The following is a 23,311-nucleotide window of genomic DNA, read 5'->3' as shown; positions in this document are numbered from 1 at the left end:
CACACACACACACACACACACACACACCTGTTCCTCTCACCATTAAAAACAAAATGGCCAGCCAGTTAATTAGGTCTGCTCTCATTTTTCTAATAATCTAGGTATATGTTAACTATATTTACGATTTAGTAACCCTACAGTGGTTCTTTTAAAATGTCTTCTTGTTCCGCTTAAGCCCTTTGGTGATATTCTATGACAGAATATTATAATTTATAAGAACATAACGCTCGTGAGGCTCCATGTGATCTCATAATGCCTGTCTATTACTTGACCTCATTTCTAGTGATGTGTCCTAGCTTTTTTATTTTACCTTTTATTTTTATGTCTTATGGGTGTTTTGTCTGCATGTGTGCTGAGTTCTACATTCGCGCACACAGAGGCCAGAAGAGGACCTCGGATCCCTTGGAACTAGAGTTCCAGCAGGTCGTAAGCTGTCATATTGGAGCTGAGAATTGAACTCAGGTCCTTTGGAAGACAATCAGAGCTCTAAACCATGCGTCATCTCTCCAACCCCAGTCCTAGCCTTTCTTTAAACCTGCCAGGCACATTGCCACCCCAGGGCCTTTGCATGAGCATATTTTATTCTGTCTACAAGTCTCTCCCCATAAATCCTAACTTGGTTATTCCTGACAGCTCCGTCAAGCCCTTTAATGCTACCTTAACAATGATGCTAACCATCCTACATGAAATAGCAAAATCATTCCTCCTCTTAAAGTGCTTTAATTTCTGTCCCTGGCACTTACAATCATGGTCATATTTATTTATTTTGTTTCCTCCCGTAAAATTTGGTTTACATATGGACACATTTTATGTATTCTGTACTTTTAAAAGATCCAAACATATTTTTGTGCTCATTAATTACATTTTGAGGAGTTAAGGAAGCTCCTTAGTCAGTGCTAAGAACACTGGCTTCTCTTCCAGAGACCTAAGTTTGATCACCAATACTCACATTTGGAAGCTAATAATTATCTTAAATCCAGTTCCAAGGGATTTGATACCCTCTTCTGGCTTGCAAGAACCATGCATACATGGTACACAGACACACTTGCAGGCAAATTACCCACATGCAAAAATGAAAAACTAATAGTAAACATATTTTGAATGAGTAGCTTGCAGCACTGACTTCTCATAGAAGCAAGCAACTTGGGCTGGAGAGATGGCTCAGTGGTTAGAACACTGACTGCTCTTCCAGAGGTCCTGAGTTCAAATCCCAGCAACCACATGGTGGCTCACAACCATCTGTAATGGGGATCTAATGCCCTCTTCTGGTGTGTCTGAAAACAGCGATGATGTACTTATATATAATATAATAAGTAAAAAAAAAAATTTTAAAGAAGCAAGCAACTTTCATAATCAGAAGAGGGCAGCACCAAGTAGCTTTACTGGAGACTTGTCAATTGATCTGACTGACTGATCAAGGTATGAATTTTACCTAAAGTTTCTATATACCTAAGCACAGTCATCTCATTTATTTAAGACAAGGTCTCAGTATGCACCCCTGGATAACCTGTAGCTGACCTCAAATCCGGAGGGCTCTGCCTCTGTCTCCTAGGCTTAAAGGCAAGCCTGGAATTCCTAGCCAAAAAAAAAAAAAAAATGTTTTTGCATGTTCACATATATATGTGGGTTCATATGCATGGCACATGTGTGTCCATGGAGTGCACATTCAAGTGTGTAGATGTACAGGGTAACGTTGACACGGAATGTCTTCCTCCATGGCTTTCCCCTTTGTTTATTGAAGCAGAGTCTTCCACTGAACCTGGAGCTCACAAATTCAGCTAAGCAACATCTAAAAAACGTCTCTAGCCCAGAAGATCTGGAAACTGTGGAGGCTATTTGGTTGTGGTGGTTTTCACTATAAGCTTTGACAGCAGGGGTTAACTTTGCAACCCAAGGTCGCAGTCTCTACCTGAAAATTTGAACTACAATTCCCAGAGTGCATTGGCAATCTCTCGGAGACTGCTGGGAAGTGTGGCTCATTTCTCTCCACCCACCCCGGGAGCCAATTATACTTATTATCGCACTGTAGCGATTAAATTACATTTCCCAGAGTGCATCTTTAGGAGGATTCTGGGAGGAGTGGCAAAAGCATCAATCCCATCGGGAAGGGAAAAGAGTAACCATTTGAACTTGAACATTTGGAGTTTCCAGGGGTTTTCAGACCATTGCACAGAAGGCACCTCGAAAAGAACTCAAGAGTGAGTACAGGAAACAAAACCTGTTCTAAGTGCAACCAGGATGTAGTAAGGAGCCATGATCAAAACTCTCGGTTACAGAGTTTGACAGTTTTAACTTAAGTCTTTCTAATCTCGAGAAACACGACCATTTTGCACTCAATATTGAATACCTCAGAATATTTTCTGAGATGTTTTTGAAGAGCTATTTAAAAATGGAATTTTCCAATATCTCACCGTTTCTCATAATTTTTTAAAGTGGTGGTGGGATCTTTTAGGAGTAAACCATAAAGCGTTTCGTATAAACCAGGGCACGGAGACCGTGAAATCTGCATCACCGCGGCTCATCAGCTTCCAGCGTTCCCAGCCCATCGAAGTCCACAGTGAAGTGGATGCTCGCTGGGCACCCGCGAAGATTCGGGATGAACGCAGGGTCACGCTTTATAAGTCATTCCTCCTGGAAAGCTAAACAGGATGAGAAATGTGTGTGTGGATGTCACATAACCTGTTAGTTCATAAGGATCATACCTTGGCATTTATTAGTTTTAAGTAAAAACAACCCTTACCTTTCATTTCATCTACAATTCTTTGCACACACACACACACACCAGGGGCGGCGAGTTTGTGTGGGGGTGCTGCTTGACAAATTGCCCAGACTTCAGGCCATGATAATCAACAGTTGGCTCAAATTAATTTGGTAGCACATACTGGGCAAGAAACCAGGTAGCCAAACAGTGGGCCACACAAGAGTAGTGAGTGGTTCCAGTTCCCAGGACCCATTAACGTCACCAGAGAAATTCCAGTAGCCTAGAAATAACCTCCTTCAGCTGTTAGTCCCTGAAGCTACTGGTTTTGTTATACATTGTTGTATTTTAAAGAGAATATGGGCATGTGCATAAAATTTTAAAGGTAGCCTATAATCCCTTCTACTGAGGCAAAACAGTCACTGTGAGTCTGAGGCCAGCCTAGGTTACAGAGTGAGACTTTGTCTCAAAAATAAATAAGTGAATGAAATTTAAAATCATAAAATAAATAAGTAAATTTTAGACAGGCAAGGTGGCTCAGTGGGTCAAGTGCTTGCTGACCCATTTAATGTGGGGTTCAATAGCTCACATCTATAACTCTGGAAGCTCACAGGCTCACCAGCTTGGCATACACAGTGATGAACAACAGACATATCCTGTCTCAAAATAAGGTGGAGAATGAGGACCAACACCTCTGATCTGTACACATATCCTGTGACGTGTGTGTGCCTACAGCCTCTCTCACACATCTCTCTCTCTCTCTCTCTCTCTCTCTCTCTCTCTCTCTCTCACACACACACACACACACACACACGAGTACAAATGAACAGTTTAATTGCATGTGCCCCTCGCAATCCTCCTCACCATCTCTTTCTTCTAAACTAGCCACTGTCTATAGTCTGTGCTTCTAGTCATTTGAAAAATAAAAATGCCTAACTACAATCTCAGCATTCAATGGGCAGAAGGAGGATTGGTGAGTTCAAGGCCAGCTTGAGTTATATGAGACCCTCTCAAAACCAGAAAACAAACAAACAACTCAACAGTAACAAATCCATGTAACTCCAGATGAGTGGAGTGTTGTACACTTGTAATGTCAGGACTCTAGAGTCAGAGGCAGGAGGATGCCATGAGTTCAAGCCCACCTAAGCATAGATCCAATCTCAAAACAACAAAAAGCAAAACAGAACAAAAATTAATTTATGTACCCCCAGAATGTTTACCTGTTCTCTCAATTTATAAATGAATTAGGTAATGGCGACCAATCAAATAGTATTTGTCCTTTCCAGGTGGAATATATAATTGAATTTATAATTCAATTCAAATATATTCTAACTGAATATGTAATGGGCAAATAAAGCTGGCATGGTGCCTGGTATGTGTGTTATCTCTGTATCTAGAGGGCTGATATAGGAGGATTGCCTCTAGCTCAAGGCCTGCCTAGGCTACATTGTAAGTTTTAGGCTAGACTCATCTTAAAAAGTAACAATAGTAACAATAAATTGATAAAAATATATATTTATGGCCCACAGTATAGTATTTTGGTATTTGCATCATTAAATAAATCAAGCTAATATATGTATCACCTTACATATTAATAGTTGTCCATTGCGGTAAGCGCATTTAAGATCTTGTAGTAATTTTCAAGTGTCTTTCAAGTGTATTTGTTGACCATCAGTGCTGCAGATCTGCAGAACTTACATATCCTGTCCAAGTGAAACTGTGTGCCCTTTGACTAGCATCTCCCCATTGCCTTATGGGCATTTCTCTTTTAATAATATGTTATGAATTCTCTTTCCTGCTACTACACAGATCATTCTAAGTTTAGAAGCTAGTTATTGTTCTGTTTAATCATAGTTGGGGGGCGGTTGCTGAAGATTAAACCTTAGGCCTCATGTATATTTGGTGAATAGTCTACAACTGAACTACATCCTCTAGCTATGTCCCAGTCCCCACTAAACATTTTATTTAATTCTTGTGTGTGTGTGTGTGTGTGTGTGTGTGTGTGTGTGTGTGATTCATGTGTGTGCAGATGCACATAGGCCATAGCATGCACATGGAGGCCGGTAGACAAGTCAGTTCAGGGAGTCAGTTCTCCCCTTCCACCATGGGTTTCAGGAATCAAACTCAGGTTGTCAGTCCTGCACAGCCTTTTAGTGGTTGAGCCACCTTGCTGGCTTCCATTTTCATAAATTTTAAAAATTATTTACTTTATGTGTATCCATGTTTGTCTATGTACCACACATGTGCCTGATGCCTGCGGAGGCCAGAAGCAAGCATTGAAATCCTGTGGGTCTGGAGTTACTAGAGTCACTTGCCATGTGGGTGCTGGGAACAGAACAGGTCCTCTGGAAGAGCAGCCAGTGCCTTCAAATGCTGAGCCATCTCCAGCCCCTATAATTTTTTTTATTAATGTTCTTAAATTTATCCTCCCTTGGATAAATTCTTAGAAGTAGATTTTTATTAAAGGAATGTTTAACACATTAATAGCTACTCCTAAATTAACCTTAACACATGGGAACAATGTATATTTCTGAGTTATATATGAGTTAGTAAAATTGATCTTTATATTATTAAAATTACACCTTTAGCACCATCTCAGGGTTCTTCCTAACCACATAGCACATCTGGACTTCTATAAACATGATTCATATTGTATATTTTTGTTTGTTAAGCGACCTTGTATAACAACAGTCTCTTATCTTTTGTTTACTCTAATTTGCTAAATATATCTTACCTTTGCCTAGACCATAGATCGAAAGCAAAACTATCCAAGGATTAGTCACCAGTGACTCCTAATTGTGCAACCAAGAGGCAGGCCTGAGCTATAAACGTTTCTCAGTAGGCTCGTGTCAAAGCTTGCTTCCCTTGGGCACAGTTGCAAGGGGGGTTGGTTGTTTAGTTGTGCTAATGGTCTAACTTTCTCAGTGGGATTTCTTGACATTTTTACTAGTCATGAAAGTCACTGATACATAATTTAAAAAGAAACTTTGGGCTGGATGTAGCTCAGTGGTCGAGCACTGGCTTAGGGTATGGATGGGTAGTATTCAGATGGGTGAAACCCTGGATTCAGTCAGTCCCTGGGAATGTAAAAACCAAGAGTCAAATAAACACAATTCTGAAAATAGATCTCTGAGAGAAAGAATATACTACAAAAACAGAAACTAGCATGGATTCCTATGAGTCTGCATAGCTGCCTACTGACATATTTTCCCAATGGCCATGATTATATTTTTTAAAAATCTATATCAGTGGTTCTCAAACTTCCTAATACTGTGACCCTTTAATACAGTTCTTAATGTTGTGGTGACCCCAACCATAAAATTATTTCATTGATGCTTCATAACTGTAATTTTGTGTTATGAATCATAATGTAAATATCTGATATGCAATATCAAAGGGGTCCTGACCCACAGGTTGAGAACTACTGAGCTGCAGATTTCTCTCCTACTTCACTCTCTAAAAGTTGTTGGAGTTTTAAATTTTTTATTACACTTTAAATGTATTTACTTTGTGTGTATGTGTGCATGCCATAGTGTATTTGTGGAGGTCAAGAGTCAACTTGGGGAAGTTGGCACTTCATTTCCACCATGTGGGTCCTGGGAACTGAACTTGGGTTGTCAGGCTTGATGGCACGGACCTTTCCCTGCTGAGCCATCCCATCAGCCTGGAATGCTTTTTATCATGGATGAGAAACTTGGATTCGGGAGTCTGAACACATCTCAGAATTGTCATTTATTCTATCGGGATAATGCCGTTGGCCATAATAAATTCCAGTGGCCAGGAGACTGGGGATGGAGCTCAGTGGTAGATTACATGGCTTGCATCTGCCCCCAGAACCAAAGTAAAAAATGAATTAATAAATAAAAATGTTTACGTTCTTTTTGGTTTTTCAAGACAGGGTTTCTCTCTGTAGCCCTGGTTGTCCATGTAGACCTTGGACATAGAGATTTGCCTGCCTCTGCCTCTGGAGAGCTGGGACTAAAGGTATACTCCTCTGTCACCATAGCTACAACCATACGGCTATTTTTAATTTCTTAATATGGTAGATGCCTATGACCCCACTCCCACACCTACCCAATGTATTCAAAGTTCATTTCTTACAAACAATCCGATGCAGAGGAGTTCTGATTGGTGGGAAGCTTTGTGATTCAAGGGTCCAAGCTATTCCATCTAATGGCTCTGCCTTTTCCACTGGAGTCTTCTAGGCAACGGAGAAGCCATATTCACTGCCAATTGCTTTGTGCTAGAAGGGACACACATCATTTCCACTTATACTGTATTGTTAAGTCCCAGGCATGGCCCTGCTTAGAAACCAGGGAGGAGAGAGATATGGTTGGCTTTGCAGCCGGCCTCCCAGCACCTTCTACACAGCATGAAGGAGGAAGGCACTGCTGTGTTAATCATAACTTACTAGTTTAGCAGAACATGCTTCAATTTTGTATGTTAGAAAAATAAGCACCAGAGCCAGGTGTGGTGGCGCACACCTTAATCACAGCACTGTGGAGGCAGAGGCAGGTGGATCTCTGTGAGTTCAAGATCAGCCTGCTCTACACAGAGAAACCTTGTCACTGGGAATTTGTGATCTGTTTAGTGATAAAATGCGTTGAAGGCCAGGGGTGGTTTTGCACATCTAAAATCCCAGTGCTCAGGAAGTAGAGGCAGGCAGAGTTTGAATCCAGCCAGGGCTACATAATGAGACACTACCTTAAAAAACAAAATCAAAGCTTGAGTCTTGTTTTGTTGTTGTTCTTGTTTTATTTTGTTTTTTTCTTGATATTGCAAAGTGACTCTGTCCAGGCTTAAACCCATAACTCTCTTGTTGATTTATTACTTTAAGTGCATACTATGATCAAAACAAACAAACAAACAAACAAAAAAGCCAACCAAACAAAAACCCTTCATTTTTTTCTAGGAACCCAACAATGTCTCTGTATTGTGGATCATTTTTCAGGAGGAAATCTTTTGGGTGCTATAGGCTGCTGTCAACCTATGTCACTAAGGCACGGTGAGTTCTGACCAGTCTGATGAGGGGAGGGGTTATTAAATACTAAGATGTAAACTCTTAAAAACTCCATTTTAAGAATTAAATGTATGAGATTAAAAATTACACAAAATAATGTCCACTGTAAATTATTTACAATTGTAAGCCATTTAGTGTTATATTTAAAAATAGGTAAATATTTCATACTCTTGACTATAAGCGCTACTCAAATAAGGCATTGTTCTTTTGCCTAAGAGTGGTGGTGCACACCTGTGGTCCCAGCATGTTGATGACTGAGGCAGGAGGATCTGGAATTCAAGATCATTCTTAGCTACATAGAGAATTTCAGGTCATCCCAGGTTATATTAAACATTCTCTCTCTCTCTCAAAAAAGAGACTGTTCTTTTTTGTCTGTAGACAGGGTTTAGCTGTATTTTTTTCTTGTGTGTGTATATATTTATGGTAACCCATGTGAAAAAGGGTAATTATACATAGATGTGCATGTGCAGATGGAGGCAGAGGTTGACCAGATGTCTTCCTCAGTCACTTCTCCACCTTACTATTTTCCTTAAGTTTTATGTGCATGGGTATTTGGCCTGCATGTGTTTGTGTACCATGTCTGTGCATTATCCACAGAAGAGGGAGTTAGATCCTCTGGAACTCACATAAATGGTTGTGAGCTGCCCCATAGGTGCTGTGAACTGAACCCAGATCCTCTAGATGAATAGCCAGTGCTCTTAACTACAGAACCATTTCTTTAGTCCCCCACTTTATTTTTTGAGGTGGGATCTCTCACTAGCTAGTCAGCAAGTCCCAGGCATCCTCTTGTCTCTACCTTCCTAGAACTGGGATTGTAGAGTTCTGCCTAGCTTTTCTGTGTGTCACAGATACAGTCTTCATGTTGGTGCAGCAAGCACTTTACTGGCTGAGTCATCACCATATCTCCTATTTGTCTTTTGAAGTAGAGTCTTACCGTGTAGTCAGGATAGCTTGAACACTTGTTCCTCTGCACCAGCTTCTCAAGTGCAGAGACTGCCTGTATCACCACACCTAGCTACAGCTTGGACTTTCCTTTGTGGCATCTTGTGGCATGAAACAGTGCTTCATGCATAACAGCATTGAAATATTAGATGGATGCACAGGGAGGGAGTTGTTAAAGCAGACCAGTTTAGTGGGATTTTTAACAGACACAGTTTAGAACTATGTTGAATGATATAGTTTTGCTTCCTGAAATAGCAAGGATAACTCCAACACCTTCTGTTTCTCCAAAAGAGATAGACTTCAGTGAACCGGAGAACAGGGGGCGAAAGATGGCTGGAGCAAAAGCTCAGTAGTTAAGAGTACCTGCTGTTTCTGTAGAAGATCCAGATCCAGTTCCCAGCACCTGCGTGGCAGCTCACGACCATTTTTAGGCACCCCACACCCTCTTCAGGTGGTGCTAGGAGTCCAGGTGATACAAATACACATGCAGGCAAAACAAACATAATAAAAATAGACACATAAATAAAAACAAACCTTCAAAGAGATAACAATAACAAAAAGCTACAAATAGGTGGATATGATAGGTTCTATGTCCACCCACAAATAATTCTGTGTGCACTTGTATTCTTTTCAATGTATATTGACACACAATACTGTTTAGATGATTCCAAAATTCCCAAACAAGGATTTTCTCTAGTTAGTGGGATTACTGATGGTTTTCCTTTAAAAAAATTATTATAGTGGTTTTCTTTTTTGAAGAATGACTTTTTAAAAATGTTATTCTTTTAAGAAAAGTCAGATGAAACTTAAAATGACTCCTGTCAGCCTTGGCTGTCAGTATAATGGCTTCCATGGTACTGTAATGAAAGGGTAAAACTGATGAGAATATATGAACTTTTGGGTTGAACTAGTAAGGTTGTTGGTTGAAGACCTTCACATGAGGGTTTTGTTTTTAAGGGTAATGAGGGCAAAGCAAAGGCTGTCCCACTGTCTTTGAGGGCAGCAGTGTTTCTATTGTTTGAATTCAGTAACTTTGGAGTGGCACTTGTCTCTCCTTTGACATACATTGGCTCTTGACCCTAGGAGGCAACAGTCATTTCAGATAGTTTTTAAAATATCACAAGTCCTGAAAGATCAGGTTCCTCTTGTCTGTTTCTAAGGAGCTCACCTTTTTACCAGTGACGAGATGTTTTCATATTATTCGGATTCTGTTTGTTGCTTTTACAGATGTTTCCAGATCTTACAGAAAACATCTGTAAAACGTATTTTTCACTTATCAGAATATGGCATAAACTTGAGATTGTTTTGTTTTAGAGCTTAATATTTTGTCCTTCTGTGCTGTGATCAAACCCAGGGCCTTTCACATGCAAGGCAAGCCTTCTACCACTGAGATATATGCTTAGTTTGGTTTTAGGGTTTCAACCAGCACAAAATAAAAGTTAATAAATAAGCCTCCAAGACAATGCTCAGTTAGTCACCAGTGTTTTTTTTTAATTAGATACTCTCTGTATTTACATTGGAAATGTTATCCCCTTTCCACAACCCACTCCCATCCCTCCTCCCCTTCACTTGTCTTCACTAAGGTGCACTCACTCCTAATCACTCTCTCCATCCCATTGCCTTGGCATTCCCCTACACTGGGAAAACATGCCCTCCCTGGACCAAAGGTCTCTTCTCACACTGATACCAGACACTGGTATTTTCAGCTACATATGCCACTGGAGCCATAGGTCTCTCCATGTGTGCTCAATGGTTGGTGTTTTAGTCCATGGAAGTTGTGGAGGGTTTGGTTGGTTGATAATGTTGCTCTTCCCAAGAGGTCACCGGTGTTTCTTAAAGACTCTGATTCAATTTGTAAGGCTGGTGGACAGATTCCCACCACCCTAAATGAAGCTACTAAGGAAGCTGAGAACTCTATCCATTATTGTCTCTTCTCAAGACACCAGTAAGTTTTCTTCGTTTGTTCATTCGTTCCTTCCTTCCTTCCTTCCTTTTTCTTCTCCTCCTCCTTTCTCCCCTTCCTTCCTTCTTTCCTCCTCCTTCTCCTCTTCCTCCTCCTCCTCAGTGTCTCTCTACATAGCTCTTGATGTCCCAGAACTCACGGAATACTGAGATTAAAGGCGTGTGCCACCATGCCTAGCCCAGAAAGTTTTCTTAGTTCACATTTTTTATTTTGGCTACTGAAAATATTATCACTATGAATTAGATTGTCCAAGAATGGGCTTTCCCGGTGATGTCTATGGTACACTTAAGGAGCGAAAGGAGTTCATGTACAACGGTGCACTGATATCAGATGTGCGCCTTGCCTTCCCTAGACTGAATGAGAATTCCTGAAGGTGTTTGCACTCTGCGGCAGTGCAGCTCGTTCCCATCGGTGGCCTTCTGTGCTGAGATTTCTATCGCTGTGCTCACTTTCCTTTCTGTCCACTGCCTGCAAATCCTTGCTTCACTGTGTAACACTGGCAAAGTTCCTTAAGTTTTAGTTCAGTATTTATTGCCCTGGAAGTTGAAGCCAATAGATACGGATTGTGTTAAGCCATTCATTCTGCTAATCGCAGAGATGAAAAGCCAAGCGTGGCAAACCCTGTGCTTGCACAGGTCATGGTTGGCTTGGGGAGACAGACAATGAACAAACGGGGCAATGACACACGGAGGGACGGACAGGAGCGCAGGATAAAGAGCAGAGTGCCCTTTCCTGTAGCCTCCTCAGCTTGGGAGCAAAGTGGGATGTGAATAGATGAATGGAGCTTGGTGTGGTGGCACAGCCCTGTAATCACAGCTACACTAGAAGCTGTGGCAGGAGGATTATATTCAAGGCCTTGCTGAACTACAGAGTGAGTTCAAGAGCAGCCAGGGCAACTTAGTGATAAAAGGTGAAAAAGAACTGAGCATATAGCTCAGTGTTAGAGAGCTTGCCTAGCATGTCCATGGGTTCGGGCACAGTTTTGTAATACATATATACATGTATACTTACATACATGCATGTATATATACATATATACATGCATACATACATAATACACATATACATACATACATACATACATACATATGTAAGACTACAGGAGAGTTAAGAAGAATATTCCTAAATGGATGAATGATAATCAACCAAGTGTGATTTATTTATGTTTGCTTGTCTATTTAACTTGGGTCCTATCTGGATGTCACAGCATACATGTAGAGGTCAGAGGATAACGTGAAGAGGCTGGTGGTCCTCAGGCTAGACAACAAGCACCCTGTACCTGCTGAGTCACACTAGCCTAAGTTCCGTCTTTCAATGGCTTATTTCCCAAATACAGATACTTATTTGAATTGAAGGAAGATGAAGAGGCCTGCAGGAAGGCTCAGCACACAGGAGTGTTTTACCTCTTTCATGAGCTGGATCCTTTGCTCCGGGCATCAGGACATCGATACCTGGTGCCCCGGCTTAGCCGAGCAGGTAAGGTCAAAGTGTTCAGTGGGGTTGGTGAGTCTTCGGCCACCAGGTGGGATTTAGGAAATTCCAAAAGATTTCCTTACATTTTAGAGTTCAGAGTTTTCAAACAGCTCTTGAGTCTCATGTTTATATAACCGTTTCTACCCATTAATAACTCCTTACCCCGAGTGCCTCAAAACAGAGGTTCATGAAGCTGCTGTTCCAATGGGACAGGCCTGCTGCCCGTTTTGTCAATAAAATTGTATCGTAACACAGCCACACTCCTTCCTGGACATACTGTGTTCGCTTTTATTCTACAATAGCAATTGAGTAGTCAATTGCTACATAATAAGACTTAGTGTCTTTTCATAGAAGCTTTTATCCAGCCGTGCCTTAGGCTAGTGATTTCTAGCCTCAGGGAACTGCAGTTACAGGGTTTGAGGTTTGCATCCTAACCTGATTCTGCTAAGGTCAAAATTGAATACAAATTAATTTTGAGACCCCGTTCAGTACATGCAATTAGAGATGTAAGCCTCTGGATTTGGGGGGTTTCTTTTTGAGATTCGAGTGTAAACTGAGAATACTTTAAAGTCTGACTGTGGGAGAAGGGGGAGGGTACAAGTCAGGGGAGAACACTTGACTAGCACACATGAGGGCCTTGGTTGCTTTTCTGTCGCTGTGATAAATGTCGGAAGGAGGACAGCCTTGTGGCAGGGAGTGTGGCCGAAAGCAGACAAGCATGGCACTGAAGCAGGAGCTGAGAACTTTCCTCTTGAGAGCAGGAGGCAGAGAAGACCCTTTGAAACCTCAAAGCCCTACTGTACCCCCCAACCCCCACGAAGTAATAACACCTCCTCCAACAAGGCCACACCTCCTTCCCAAACAGTTCTACTAACTGGGGACCAATTATCAAACATGGAAGCCTATGACCGTTCTTAGTCAGACCTCCACTTGAGGTTTTTAGATTCAACCTCAGTAGCAGGGGTGGGGGAGGAGGGGGGATGTGGGGGGAAGCCCTGAAACCATTGAGTTAAGGGTAAATACCAATAATCCTTGCCATTATTCCCTAAATAGTGTAAAACAGTTGGATACATAGTTGCATTGTTATCTGATACTTTAAGCGACCAAGAACTATTTAAAGTTTTGGCAAATACTGCCTTGTTGTATATAGGGGATCTGAGAACAGGCACATTTTGGTATCTGAGTGGTACTCTGTAACAGACCACAGCATGCTGAGGGAGCAACTGTGTTGTTCTCTAAGCAAAAGTCCTTCCTGTGGGTCTCACACAGTGATGTGACTAAGAGCCGAGTCTCACTTTTTCTCTCCCTCTTCTTTCTTGTTGTTTAGAGTTGGAAGGGCTGCTGGGTAAGTTTGGACAGGATTCACAAAGAATAGAAGATTCGGTGCTGGTTGGATGCTCTGACCAGCTGGAAGCATGGTTTGCTCTGGATCTCGGTCTGAAGAGCAGCTCCTCCGTCCATGGTATGCGCCCCCTTTCCTGATAAGTACTTTCCAGCTGCTCTCAGACTTTAGGGTCTTGTGTAATATCATCTCAAGGAACATTTTACACATACAAACACATTATCAGCTTTCGTCCTTAGGGATAAAAAAACACTACTATTTGCTGTGATCACCATGAAGTGTTCGATGGCCTGGAACTTGCTCTATAGCCCACGTTGGCCTCAAATCCAGCCCTTCTGCCTCAGCCTCCCATGTGCTGGGATAGCGGACATGAACTACCTTAGCTGGCTGAAAATCAAGGGTATCATGATGATTTATTTCCAAGTGGTGGGGACACACTTGCTTATCATTCCCCATGCATTATGCATCTTATATCTGAACTATTTCGTAAACATTTTAAAATTCATGTCTTCAAACCTGAGTATGGCAGTGTGTAATCCCAGTAATTGGAAGAGGCTGGGGCCAAAGAGTTTTGAATTCTAGGCCAGTTTAGCTTACATAGTGAGGCCCCCTCGAAGAAAACCATTTTCTCTTCCCCCAGGATAGGTGTTTCTGCTCCATCAGTTTGACTGCTGTAAAGAGGGTCTTGAGAAATACTGTGCCACACCGCTTCTCACACTGACCTGAGAGTCACTCAGTACTTGTTTAAACTGTTTCCACTCTTCCAAAATCTAGGTTTGGGACCCAGAACACCTATTCCATACAACACACACTCTTATGCATGCATTCTCTCCCCCCAGATAGAATAGTTCTGGGAGCAGTGTTCTGACCAATAGACTGCACAGAGGCAAAGATGGTGTCACTTCAATTGCATCCTCTTTTCTAATTGTTTTTAGCCTCCTTGCTGAAATCTGAAATGGAGGCAGAGCTCGGAGGTTCTTTCGTCAAGCTGAGGCAGGCTCTTTTCCAGCTGAACTCGGTGGACTCCTCCTTGCTGTTCACGGTAGTTCTGTGGGATAATAACGCTGTGTGCATGGGCAAGGACACGTGTGCCTACGATCTTGGGGTGACACGTGGTTTCTCATGGATCACCGAGGGCAGCAATGTACTTTGAAAGATCATTCACTGTTCCTTGGTTTGCTCTTGGCAGAGCTGCTGTGGAGGTTTGCCTCCTGAGAACATGGCAACAGAGTCTATCGGTCTCCTAAACGGTTTTTGTTTGTTTGTTTAAGGTTTATCCTATGTATAGGAGTACATTGTAGACTCACCAGAAGAGGGCGTCGGATCCCATTACAGATGGTTGTGAGCCACCATGTGGCTGCTGGGAATTGACCTCAGGACCTCTGGAAGAGCAGCCAGTGCTCTAAACCATGAAACCATCTTTCCAGCCCCTCCTAAATATATTTAAAAGGTTTTATCTTTAATCGTGTGTGCCTGTATTTAATCGCATGTGCTTGTGAGTGTAGGTGTCTGCAGAGGCCAGGAGAGGGCACTAGCTCCTCATGAGCGATTGTGAACAGCCAATAAGAAGTCATATGTGCTGGGAATTGAATCTGGCCCACTGCCAGAGCGTGCACTCTTAACCACTCAGCAACCAGTCCAGGCAACTTCATAAACCTTTTATAGCTCCACAGCATGGTACACAGTATGCTATCTTTTACGTTGCTTCACTAGCTTGATCTCACAGCTTGAGACTTCAATTGTTATTTTATTTTTATTCTTGACTTTTAAATTGTTTTCTGAAATGGGGTTTCTGAAATGGGGTCCCATGAAATGGTCTTAGACACAGTTATTGTGGGTCTTCTCAGCTAAGTTAAACTAATCCAGATAACCTTTCCAGATAGGCCCCATGAGCTGTTTCCATGGGGATTCTAAATCCTGCCAATTAACATGACTTACCATCATACCAGCCTTTAATGTTTTGTTTTAATTTTTTTTTGGCATTTTTTCCAACTTTATTTTAAAAAAATACATGTACAGATTTTTAAAAGCATTTTGACATAAAACTATATGAATATATGTTTTTAATTTTAAAGCCAGGCCTTCAATTTAGTGTATAGCTGAGAACCTTGAGCTCCCATTGCCCCAGTACTGGGATTACAGGAATCACACACAGGTGCCACACCTGATGCTGTGCCACTTGACCACCTGTTCTAAACTAAACAGAAGTGCCTAAGGCTGTTTTTAGTTGAAAAAAGAAAAATCACAACTTGAGTTGGGGAAAGGCTCAGTAGATAAAAGCACGATGTACAAACCTGACTGGAGTTCCATCCTGGGACCCACATAAAAGCCAGATGTTGTGCTGTGCCTCTGGAAACCCAATAGTCCTAGGACAAGATCTGAGGCAGAGGCAGGGAATGGCTAAAAGTCCAGGGGCCACTAACATGGAGTACACTGCACAGCATGGAGACTGTCACCAAGGTGGCAGGAACTGGTTCCCAAGGTTATCCTAGGACCTACACATACACACACACACACACACACACACACACACACACACACGAACACACAAACACATACAAATACACACACATACACATAAACACACACACAAACATACACACACACATAAACACACACACAAACATGAACACACAAACACATACAAATACACACACATACACATAAACACACACACAAACATAAACACACAAACACACCACACACAAATATACACACACATTAAAAAAAAACATAACTTTATTGAGGAATAAATATAAAAGAAATGCTTAACTATAATGGAAATGGGAATGTTTCCTTTTTAAGTTAGGTCATGTTTCATGGATATGTATTATGTTGCTGTATATTTTGTTTTATATCTATATTTGTGTATACATATATATTGTATATATTTATATTTATGTGTATATTTGTTGTATATTATGTTTCAAACAATCACAATGCATTTCAAAATACTGCTTAGGCTAGAGATATAGCTCAGTAGATTACTTCCTACTATATGTGTAGATTCCCGGTAATGCAAAAAATTTTTTAAAAAAATACACATAAAATATGCTTCCCTTTAGATTTTTGATGCTAGGAAAATATATTTAGATCATTTGCTTACTTTACAGTTTAAAGCCACTTGAAGTAGGTGAGCTAGGACCAGAGAGGTGACTCAGCAGGTAAAGGGGCTTGCCATATAACCTGGTGGCCTGGGATGGTTTCTGTAAAGGTACAAGGGGGACACCACGTCTGCAAAGTTCTCTTCTGACCCACCCATGTACCTCAGCACCTGTAGTACCACCTCCAGTCCCGTTAAAAACACAATTAAATAACTTTTTCCCTCTTGAAGTAAGTGAGCTAGAGAAAGGTCCCCACGAACTGTCAGGCACCTTTCTCTCAGGCCACGCCCACCTTTGCGTCTGCAGGCCCAGGCTCTTCTCCGCTGGCACGACGGCCATCAGTTCTGCAGCAAAAGTGGGCAGCCCACCCAGAAGAACATGGCAGGCAGCAAGCGCATGTGTCCCTCCAATAAAATCATCTACTATCCACAGGTGGGGCCAATGGGTGTGGGACATTCCTGCAATCCAAGTACTTGGGAGGGAAAGTCAGTCTGGGCTATACCAGGTACTCTCACAAAAAAACAAAACAAAACAAAACAAGGGGCTGAAGAGATGGCTCAGCTGTTAAAAGCACTAGCTGCTCTTCTGGGGGTTTGGTTCCCAGCAACCACATGGCAGCTCGCAATCCTCTGTAACTCCAGTTCCAGGGGATTTAATGCCCTCCTCAGGCACCCAACATGCACATACACACATGTGAGCAAAGCGTTCATACATTTAAAGTAAAAAAAATAAACAGCCAGACACTGTGGTCAGCACTTGGGAGGCAGAGGCAGGTGGGCCTCCATGAGTTTGAGGACACCCTGGTCTCTATAGTGAGTTCCAGGTCAACCAGGGCTATGTAGAGAGACCTTGTCAATAAATAAATAAAATTAATCTCAATCTTTTTTCCTCTCTCTTTGTTTATTGAAAGAGGGTCTCTATGTCACCCTGGCTCTCCTAGAATTTGCTGTGTAAAACAAAGAGAAAAGAAATAGAAAACTGGGGACAGTAGTCAGACAAGGCTATTGCTACTCTGTCCTGGGGAAGGAAACCTGTGAGCTCCAAAGGCTCCCACAACTGTCCTTTCCTGTTGCCTTCTAGGTCCCAAAGTGCCAGCATCTCAACTTGCACTCTTCTGTCCTAGATGGCGCCTGTAGTGATCACACTGGTGTCAGATGGGGCCCGATGCCTACTTGCCCGCCAGAGCTCCTTTCCCAGGGGGTTATATTCTGCCCTGGCAGGATTCTGTGACATAGGTAAGTTTAGGGGAGGAGCTGCCGGTGCCGCTGGGAGATAAAACCCGTCTGTCCTATCACCATCATATGTAGAGTCACAATCATTCATCCCTCTCACATCCTGGAATTATATAGTTTTCCTACATAACAGGAGGCAAAATTTCAAACACGCAGCATAGCTGGAGGGATGATACAGTGAGTGCTCCTGCCCCCACCGCTTCTGCTCTGTAATCTTGAATACACTCCCTCCTGTCTGCATCTGTCTGTCTGCCTTGCCAGCCCGTCTCCTTTTTCTGATGAACAGATTCTGCATTAGCGTACTTCTCCCTGAGCCTCTCACCGCACACAGGGATATACCAGAACTCCATGCAGACTTACATTTTCCCTCACACCGTTTCTCCTTTAGTTTTCAGGGGAAAGTCTACAGATGGTGAAAAGCAGCGCAGACAGCAGGGGCAGCGGTAACCTCGCTCATTGCTCCACCCTCCTGCATTGTAACTAGTCCGATAGACTTACTATACTCAGGGTGATTCCTAGTGCAGGGAACTGAGATTTGGGATGCTCCCATCGGTGTGAGCTATCAGGATTGCAGATAGATAACAAATGATTTTCCTGCTCCAGGGCTGTGGAATTAATCTGAGTGTTTGCAGGTGAAAGTGTGGAAGAGGCTGTCCAGCGAGAAGTTGCAGAAGAGGTGGGCCTGGAGGTGGAAAACATACAGTACTCGGCATCCCAGCACTGGCCCTTTCCCAATAGCTCACTCATGATCGCTTCTCATGCATCCGTGAAACCAGGGCACACAGAGGTAAAGTCTTAACTTTCCCTTGTACTGCCGAGTCTTTGGCAGCGTGTACTTTCTGAGCACTTGGCTTGAGGAACAACCTCTGGGTTTTGTGGTGATATAGAAGATAATCACTATCCTGAAGGAATTTGAGAATGGAGTCAGATAAGCGTCACTCGGTATCAGTTATGAAACAACTTCCCTTGGAGCTGCTTTGTTGAAGTATAAAGAATACAGAGTCTGAGAATAGATGGACTGGGATGGACTGGGATGGACTGGGGGTATAGCTTAGTTGGTAGAGTGCTAGAATAACAAACATGGCAGGTGTTTAGTCTTCAGCACCATATAAACCCAGCCTGGCACTACCCATTTGGGAGTCTCAACACTTGGAAGGTGGAGATAGGAGGATCAGAAGTTTGGGACTAGCCTACACTACATGAAACCCTCCCCCCTTTAAAAAATGTGTCTACAGATGTCTGTAGACATTAAATGCATCTAACCTGCTGGGTTTGGAGATAAACAGGTATCAGGAACCATCGATAAGTTATTACTAGCTGGAACCTTCAGTCATTACTATCAGTGTCTTAAGCTTACCCATCACTTTCTGTGCCGAGTCCTGCCCCACGTTGTGTTACCTCTGGGCTAAGAGAGTCTACCATAAGCAGTAGTTTAATGTATTTGACACAATGTTGCTAACTGTAGATCTTGTACAGGCCTTTGGAACTTACTATGTAAAGAGAAACTTTGTATCCTTGTTAGCTAATTCCCCATTCCCCTCCTTCCAGCCTTGGGAACAGGCACCCACCCTTCGCTTTTGACTGTTTTAGTGTCCCCCTGCTGCAGAGGCCATGCACAATTTGCATCAGGCTTATTCTACTTAACATGTCTTTCAGGTTCATCACCTTATTATAAATGTATGATTTTCTTCATTTTAAAAATTTAGTAATGCCAGGCAGAGTAACAAATACCTGTGATTACCTGGGTACTTGGGAAACAGAGGAAGGAAAAATCCAGGAGTTCCAGGCCAGCTTTGATTAATATAGCAAGCTGGAGGTAACCTAGAACTATCTTAGAACCTCTCCAACAACACCCTCAGTACTAGTTCATGATATGTATCTGTCACACTTTCTTCATTCAGATTGTTTTTACATCATGGGTGTTGTGAATGGTGTCACGGCGACAGTAGGAATATAGAGGTACCTGCGAGCCCTAGATTTCAGTGCACTTGGATATAGGCTCAGAAGTGGGATCACTGGATCAAATGATAGTTTTATTTTGAGAGAGGATTTCACCGTGTATCCATGGTGAGTCTGGAATTCACTACGTAGACCAGGCTGGCCTTAAACTTCCAGACATCCTCCTACCTCTGCCTCCCCAGTGCTGGGATTACAAGTGTGCACTATCTTTTAATTAATTAACTAATTGATTAATTATGAATTCAGTAGTTCTCCATAGTGGTTGCACCAATTTTCATTTCAGCTAGTAATGTGTTATAGTCCCCTATTTTCAGATCCTTGCCAACATTTGTTGTCCATTTGTTCATTTTAAAGCCAGGGTCTTAATATATGTAGCTCAGGCTAGCCTTCAGTTTACTGTGTCACACTGGCTTGCCTCAAACTCGGGGTCTTCCTGCTTTGACTTCCCAAGTGATGGGATTACAGGTGTGTGCCATCATGCCAGGCTTCTTTGTTTTGTTTGAGACAGAGTTTTTTCTCTGTGTACCCCTGGCTGTCCTGGAGCTTGCTCTGTAGACCAGGCTGGCCTCAAACTCAAAGATCCACCTGCCTCTGCCTCCCGAGAGCTGAGATTAAAAGGCTATGCCACCAATGTCTGGCCTTGTTTTTTTGTTGATAGCCATCAGATTTAGTTACTTTTCTATTGTTGTGAAGGGAGAGCAAAATATCGTATAAAAGAAAGCATTTAATTGGGAGCTTACTTAACAGTTTGAGAGGGTCAGTACATGACCACCATCAGAGGAAACATGGCAGCAGGCAGACAGGCAGGCATGGTGCTGGAGAATTAGCCAAGGGATGAAATCTGATTTCCAAAAAGGAGGGAGAAAGAGAGAACCCTAACTGGGAATGGTCTAGGCTTTGAAACCTCAAAACCCACCCCCCAGTGATACACCTCCTAATCCTTTCCAAACAGTTCCACCAGCCGGGAACCAAGCACTGAAACATAGGAGCCTATAGAGGCCATTCTCATTCACACCACCACACCATCTTAGGAGGTTTGCAGGATCTCTCATAGGGTGGCTCTGCATTTCCTTGATTAATAATACTTGATACTTTGTCACTCGTTTGTTGGCCATATGAATTATTTTGTCTTCTTCTTCTTCTTCTTCTTCTTCTTCTTCTTCTTCTTCTTCTTCTTCTTCTTCTTCCTTCTTCTTCTTCCTTCTTCTCCTTCCTTCCTTTTTTTCTTTTCGATTCTTTTCTTGAGACAGGGTTTCTCTGTGTGGTATGCACCTTGAAACTTAGTACTAGGGAGTTAGTGGCAGGCTCTCTGAGTTCAAATCCTGCCTGGTCTACAGAAGGAGTTCCAGGACAGGTGGGGCAGGCTACACAGAGAAACCCTGTCTCAAAACAAAACAGAAAGTTATAAAATACTTCTTCTTTTAAGAACCATCTGTTATGGTGTTTTGCGTTTTTCCAATGGTAGGGACCAGACACAGACCCTCAAAGGTGCATGGTACCGCTGAGCTCCAACACATTCCGTCTGTGGTGCTGAGCTGCAAGGGATCCTTACATATTAGGACATTAATTCCTTATGTTTGTTCTACAAACCTTCTCTCACATTATGAGTGCTTTTGTGTTTTGTGCTTGCTTTGCTGTGTAGGAGGTTTTTATTCTGGCCTCGCCTTGTCTACTTTAGCTTTTTCTGCCTTTGCTTTTAAAGCCATGTCTTAAAAAGTCAGTTCCCAGTCCAGTACCACAAAGCTTAGCAGTAGTTTCTTCTAAGAGGTTTATGTCAGCTCCTACATGTGCATTTAATTTTTAATCTATTTGCATTGGGTTTTGATACAAAGGGTGCAGTTTTACTCTTCTGTGTGTGTATCTGTGTGCCGACTCCATGTATTATGGCTGTGATGTAGTTTTCACCATCCATTTTTAACATTTCCTTACGAAGAGACAGAACGCACATACCTCACTTAACGGTTTGTGGATTGCTGTTCCTGCCCAAGGAACTGAGGATGTTAGGGACTAGTGATATAAAACTATAGGGACATCTGGTTGACAAGGACTTTGCTATCTTACCTAAATTCACCCTGCTTGCTTGTGGCATGTCTGACAGATGGAAGTCACCGAAGGCCCTGCCTACAGTTGGCCTGTCCTGTCCTCTGATTTTTATGGGCTCTCTAATCTGCTTCCACTTCCTGGGACAGTCTGTGTTTACTTTGTGTTTTGCTTTCAGTTATCATTAACCTGTAAGAGAGTAGCATTTGTATAAATGTTGATTCTTAAAAAAAAATTCTCAGTATGTGTGTGTGGACATATATAGACCTCTGAGACAAGCTGCAGGAATCTGTTCTCTCCTTTGGTCCTGTGCGTCCTGGGGACCAAGCTCAGGTTGGCAGCAAGTGCCTTTACCCACTGAGCCATCCCGCTGACCCTGCAGCTCCCTTTTAATTGAAAGGGTTATATACTTGGTCAGACACACTTACTCACGACTTGCTGCTCAGTACTTTAGCGTCTGTGCTTCGGGATTTCATGTGCACATGCACTGGAGACTGGAACTGTGCTTAACAAATGCTATCAGCCTGGTGCGAGTACGATTTTTTTAATAAAAAATTTAGAACTATTGTACAAATAGGATATTTTAAAATTTATCCTTTTTATAACTATTATATGAATAGGATTTAAAATTTTAATCTTTTTAAAACTATTTCAAAATACATTTAATTCTCTGTTCTGTTTCTGAACATTATTTAGAACTGACTTTAACCTAGTCATTGATCCCGGGTGTTACCATGTAAGACTGCATAGTCCTCCGTGAGTTTTCTCACTTTGGCCACAGTATTTTACATTTTATAGTTCATAAGTTTACCCCACCCTATTCCCCTTCCTTGTCTTTCAGATCCAGGTGAACTTGAAGGAACTGGAGGCAGCCGCCTGGTTCAGTCTGGATGAGGTGGCCACAGCCCTGAGGAGAAAAGGCTCCTTTGCTCAGCAGCAGAGTGAGGCCTCCCCACTGCTACTGCCTCCCAAGTTGGCTATTGCCCACCACATGATTAAGGAGTGGGTGGAAAGGCAGAGCTGCTCTTCGCTGGCTGCTTAGCTCAAATTGGAGCGTCTGGATCCCTTCTGGGCATTGCTGAAGGGTCCTCTGGAGATGAACTGTGAAGGGGAGGTGACAAAGCCAGCCCCAGGACAGAGGCTGAGACGTTCTACTGCCAAAAGAGGTGCCTTCTAACAGCCCACCAAAAACGTCAGCATACACTGGATAGAGCAGCTTGTCCCAGCTACTATGGAGGCTGAGGCAAGAACATCGCTTTTGCCCAGGACAATGGGGCAACACTTTAGACACTGTCACTTAAAAACAAAACAAGAACTGCAGGGAAGAGAGTTGATCGATGAGATGCTGACTGTGAGAAGCTGAGGAAAGGAGCTGGTTTGTGTAACCCGTTTTCTCCAAGGCTGTAGGAACAACATCCTCTGTCCTGGGCTGGTTGATGTTGCATTGTTTATAGGAAAAGCCAAATGTGCCCAGGGTTATTTATCTTACTGCCAAAATATTAACAGTTCACAACTCACATTTGAGTTGCTTCTGTCCT

The 23,311-nt window shown here is 42.4% G+C and overlaps 1 protein-coding gene across 2 annotated transcripts; it reads left to right on the top strand.

Moving 5' to 3' along the window:
* Positions 1–2,087: 2,087 nt before the first annotated feature.
* On the top strand, positions 2,088–23,311 carry NUDT13 (nudix hydrolase 13). Of its 2 annotated transcripts, XM_080926273.1 has the most exons (9): positions 2,088–2,198; positions 7,611–7,703; positions 11,960–12,099; positions 13,424–13,558; positions 14,374–14,480; positions 16,849–16,974; positions 17,666–17,777; positions 18,407–18,561; positions 22,615–23,311. In XM_080926273.1, the coding sequence occupies exons 2-9, from the start codon at positions 7,621–7,623 to the stop codon at positions 22,813–22,815; spliced, it is 1,059 nt and encodes a 352-aa protein (XP_080782399.1). In that variant the 5' UTR covers positions 2,088–2,198; positions 7,611–7,620; the 3' UTR covers positions 22,816–23,311. The 2 variants fall into 2 exon arrangements, with proteins under 2 accessions (XP_080782399.1, XP_080782400.1); XM_080926274.1 differs by lacking the exon at positions 16,849–16,974.

This window comes from Micromys minutus, assembly GCF_963924665.1.
Source record: "Micromys minutus genome assembly, chromosome: 12".
Lineage (NCBI taxonomy): Eukaryota > Metazoa > Chordata > Mammalia > Rodentia > Muridae > Micromys > Micromys minutus.
This window is presented reverse-complemented; position numbering and strand designations above follow the sequence as displayed.

Bases quoted from the DNA above. Each gene is read 5' to 3' on its own strand.
- NUDT13 (XM_080926273.1), top strand. From the start codon at position 7,621: ATGTCTCTGTATTGTGGATCATTTTTCAGGAGGAAATCTTTTGGGTGC. The intron at 14,481-16,848 runs GTAGTTCTGTGG...TTGCGTCTGCAG, and splicing joins ACTCCTCCTTGCTGTTCACG to GCCCAGGCTCTTCTCCGCTG. The intron at 17,778-18,406 runs GTAAGTTTAGGG...GAGTGTTTGCAG, and splicing joins GGCAGGATTCTGTGACATAG to GTGAAAGTGTGGAAGAGGCT.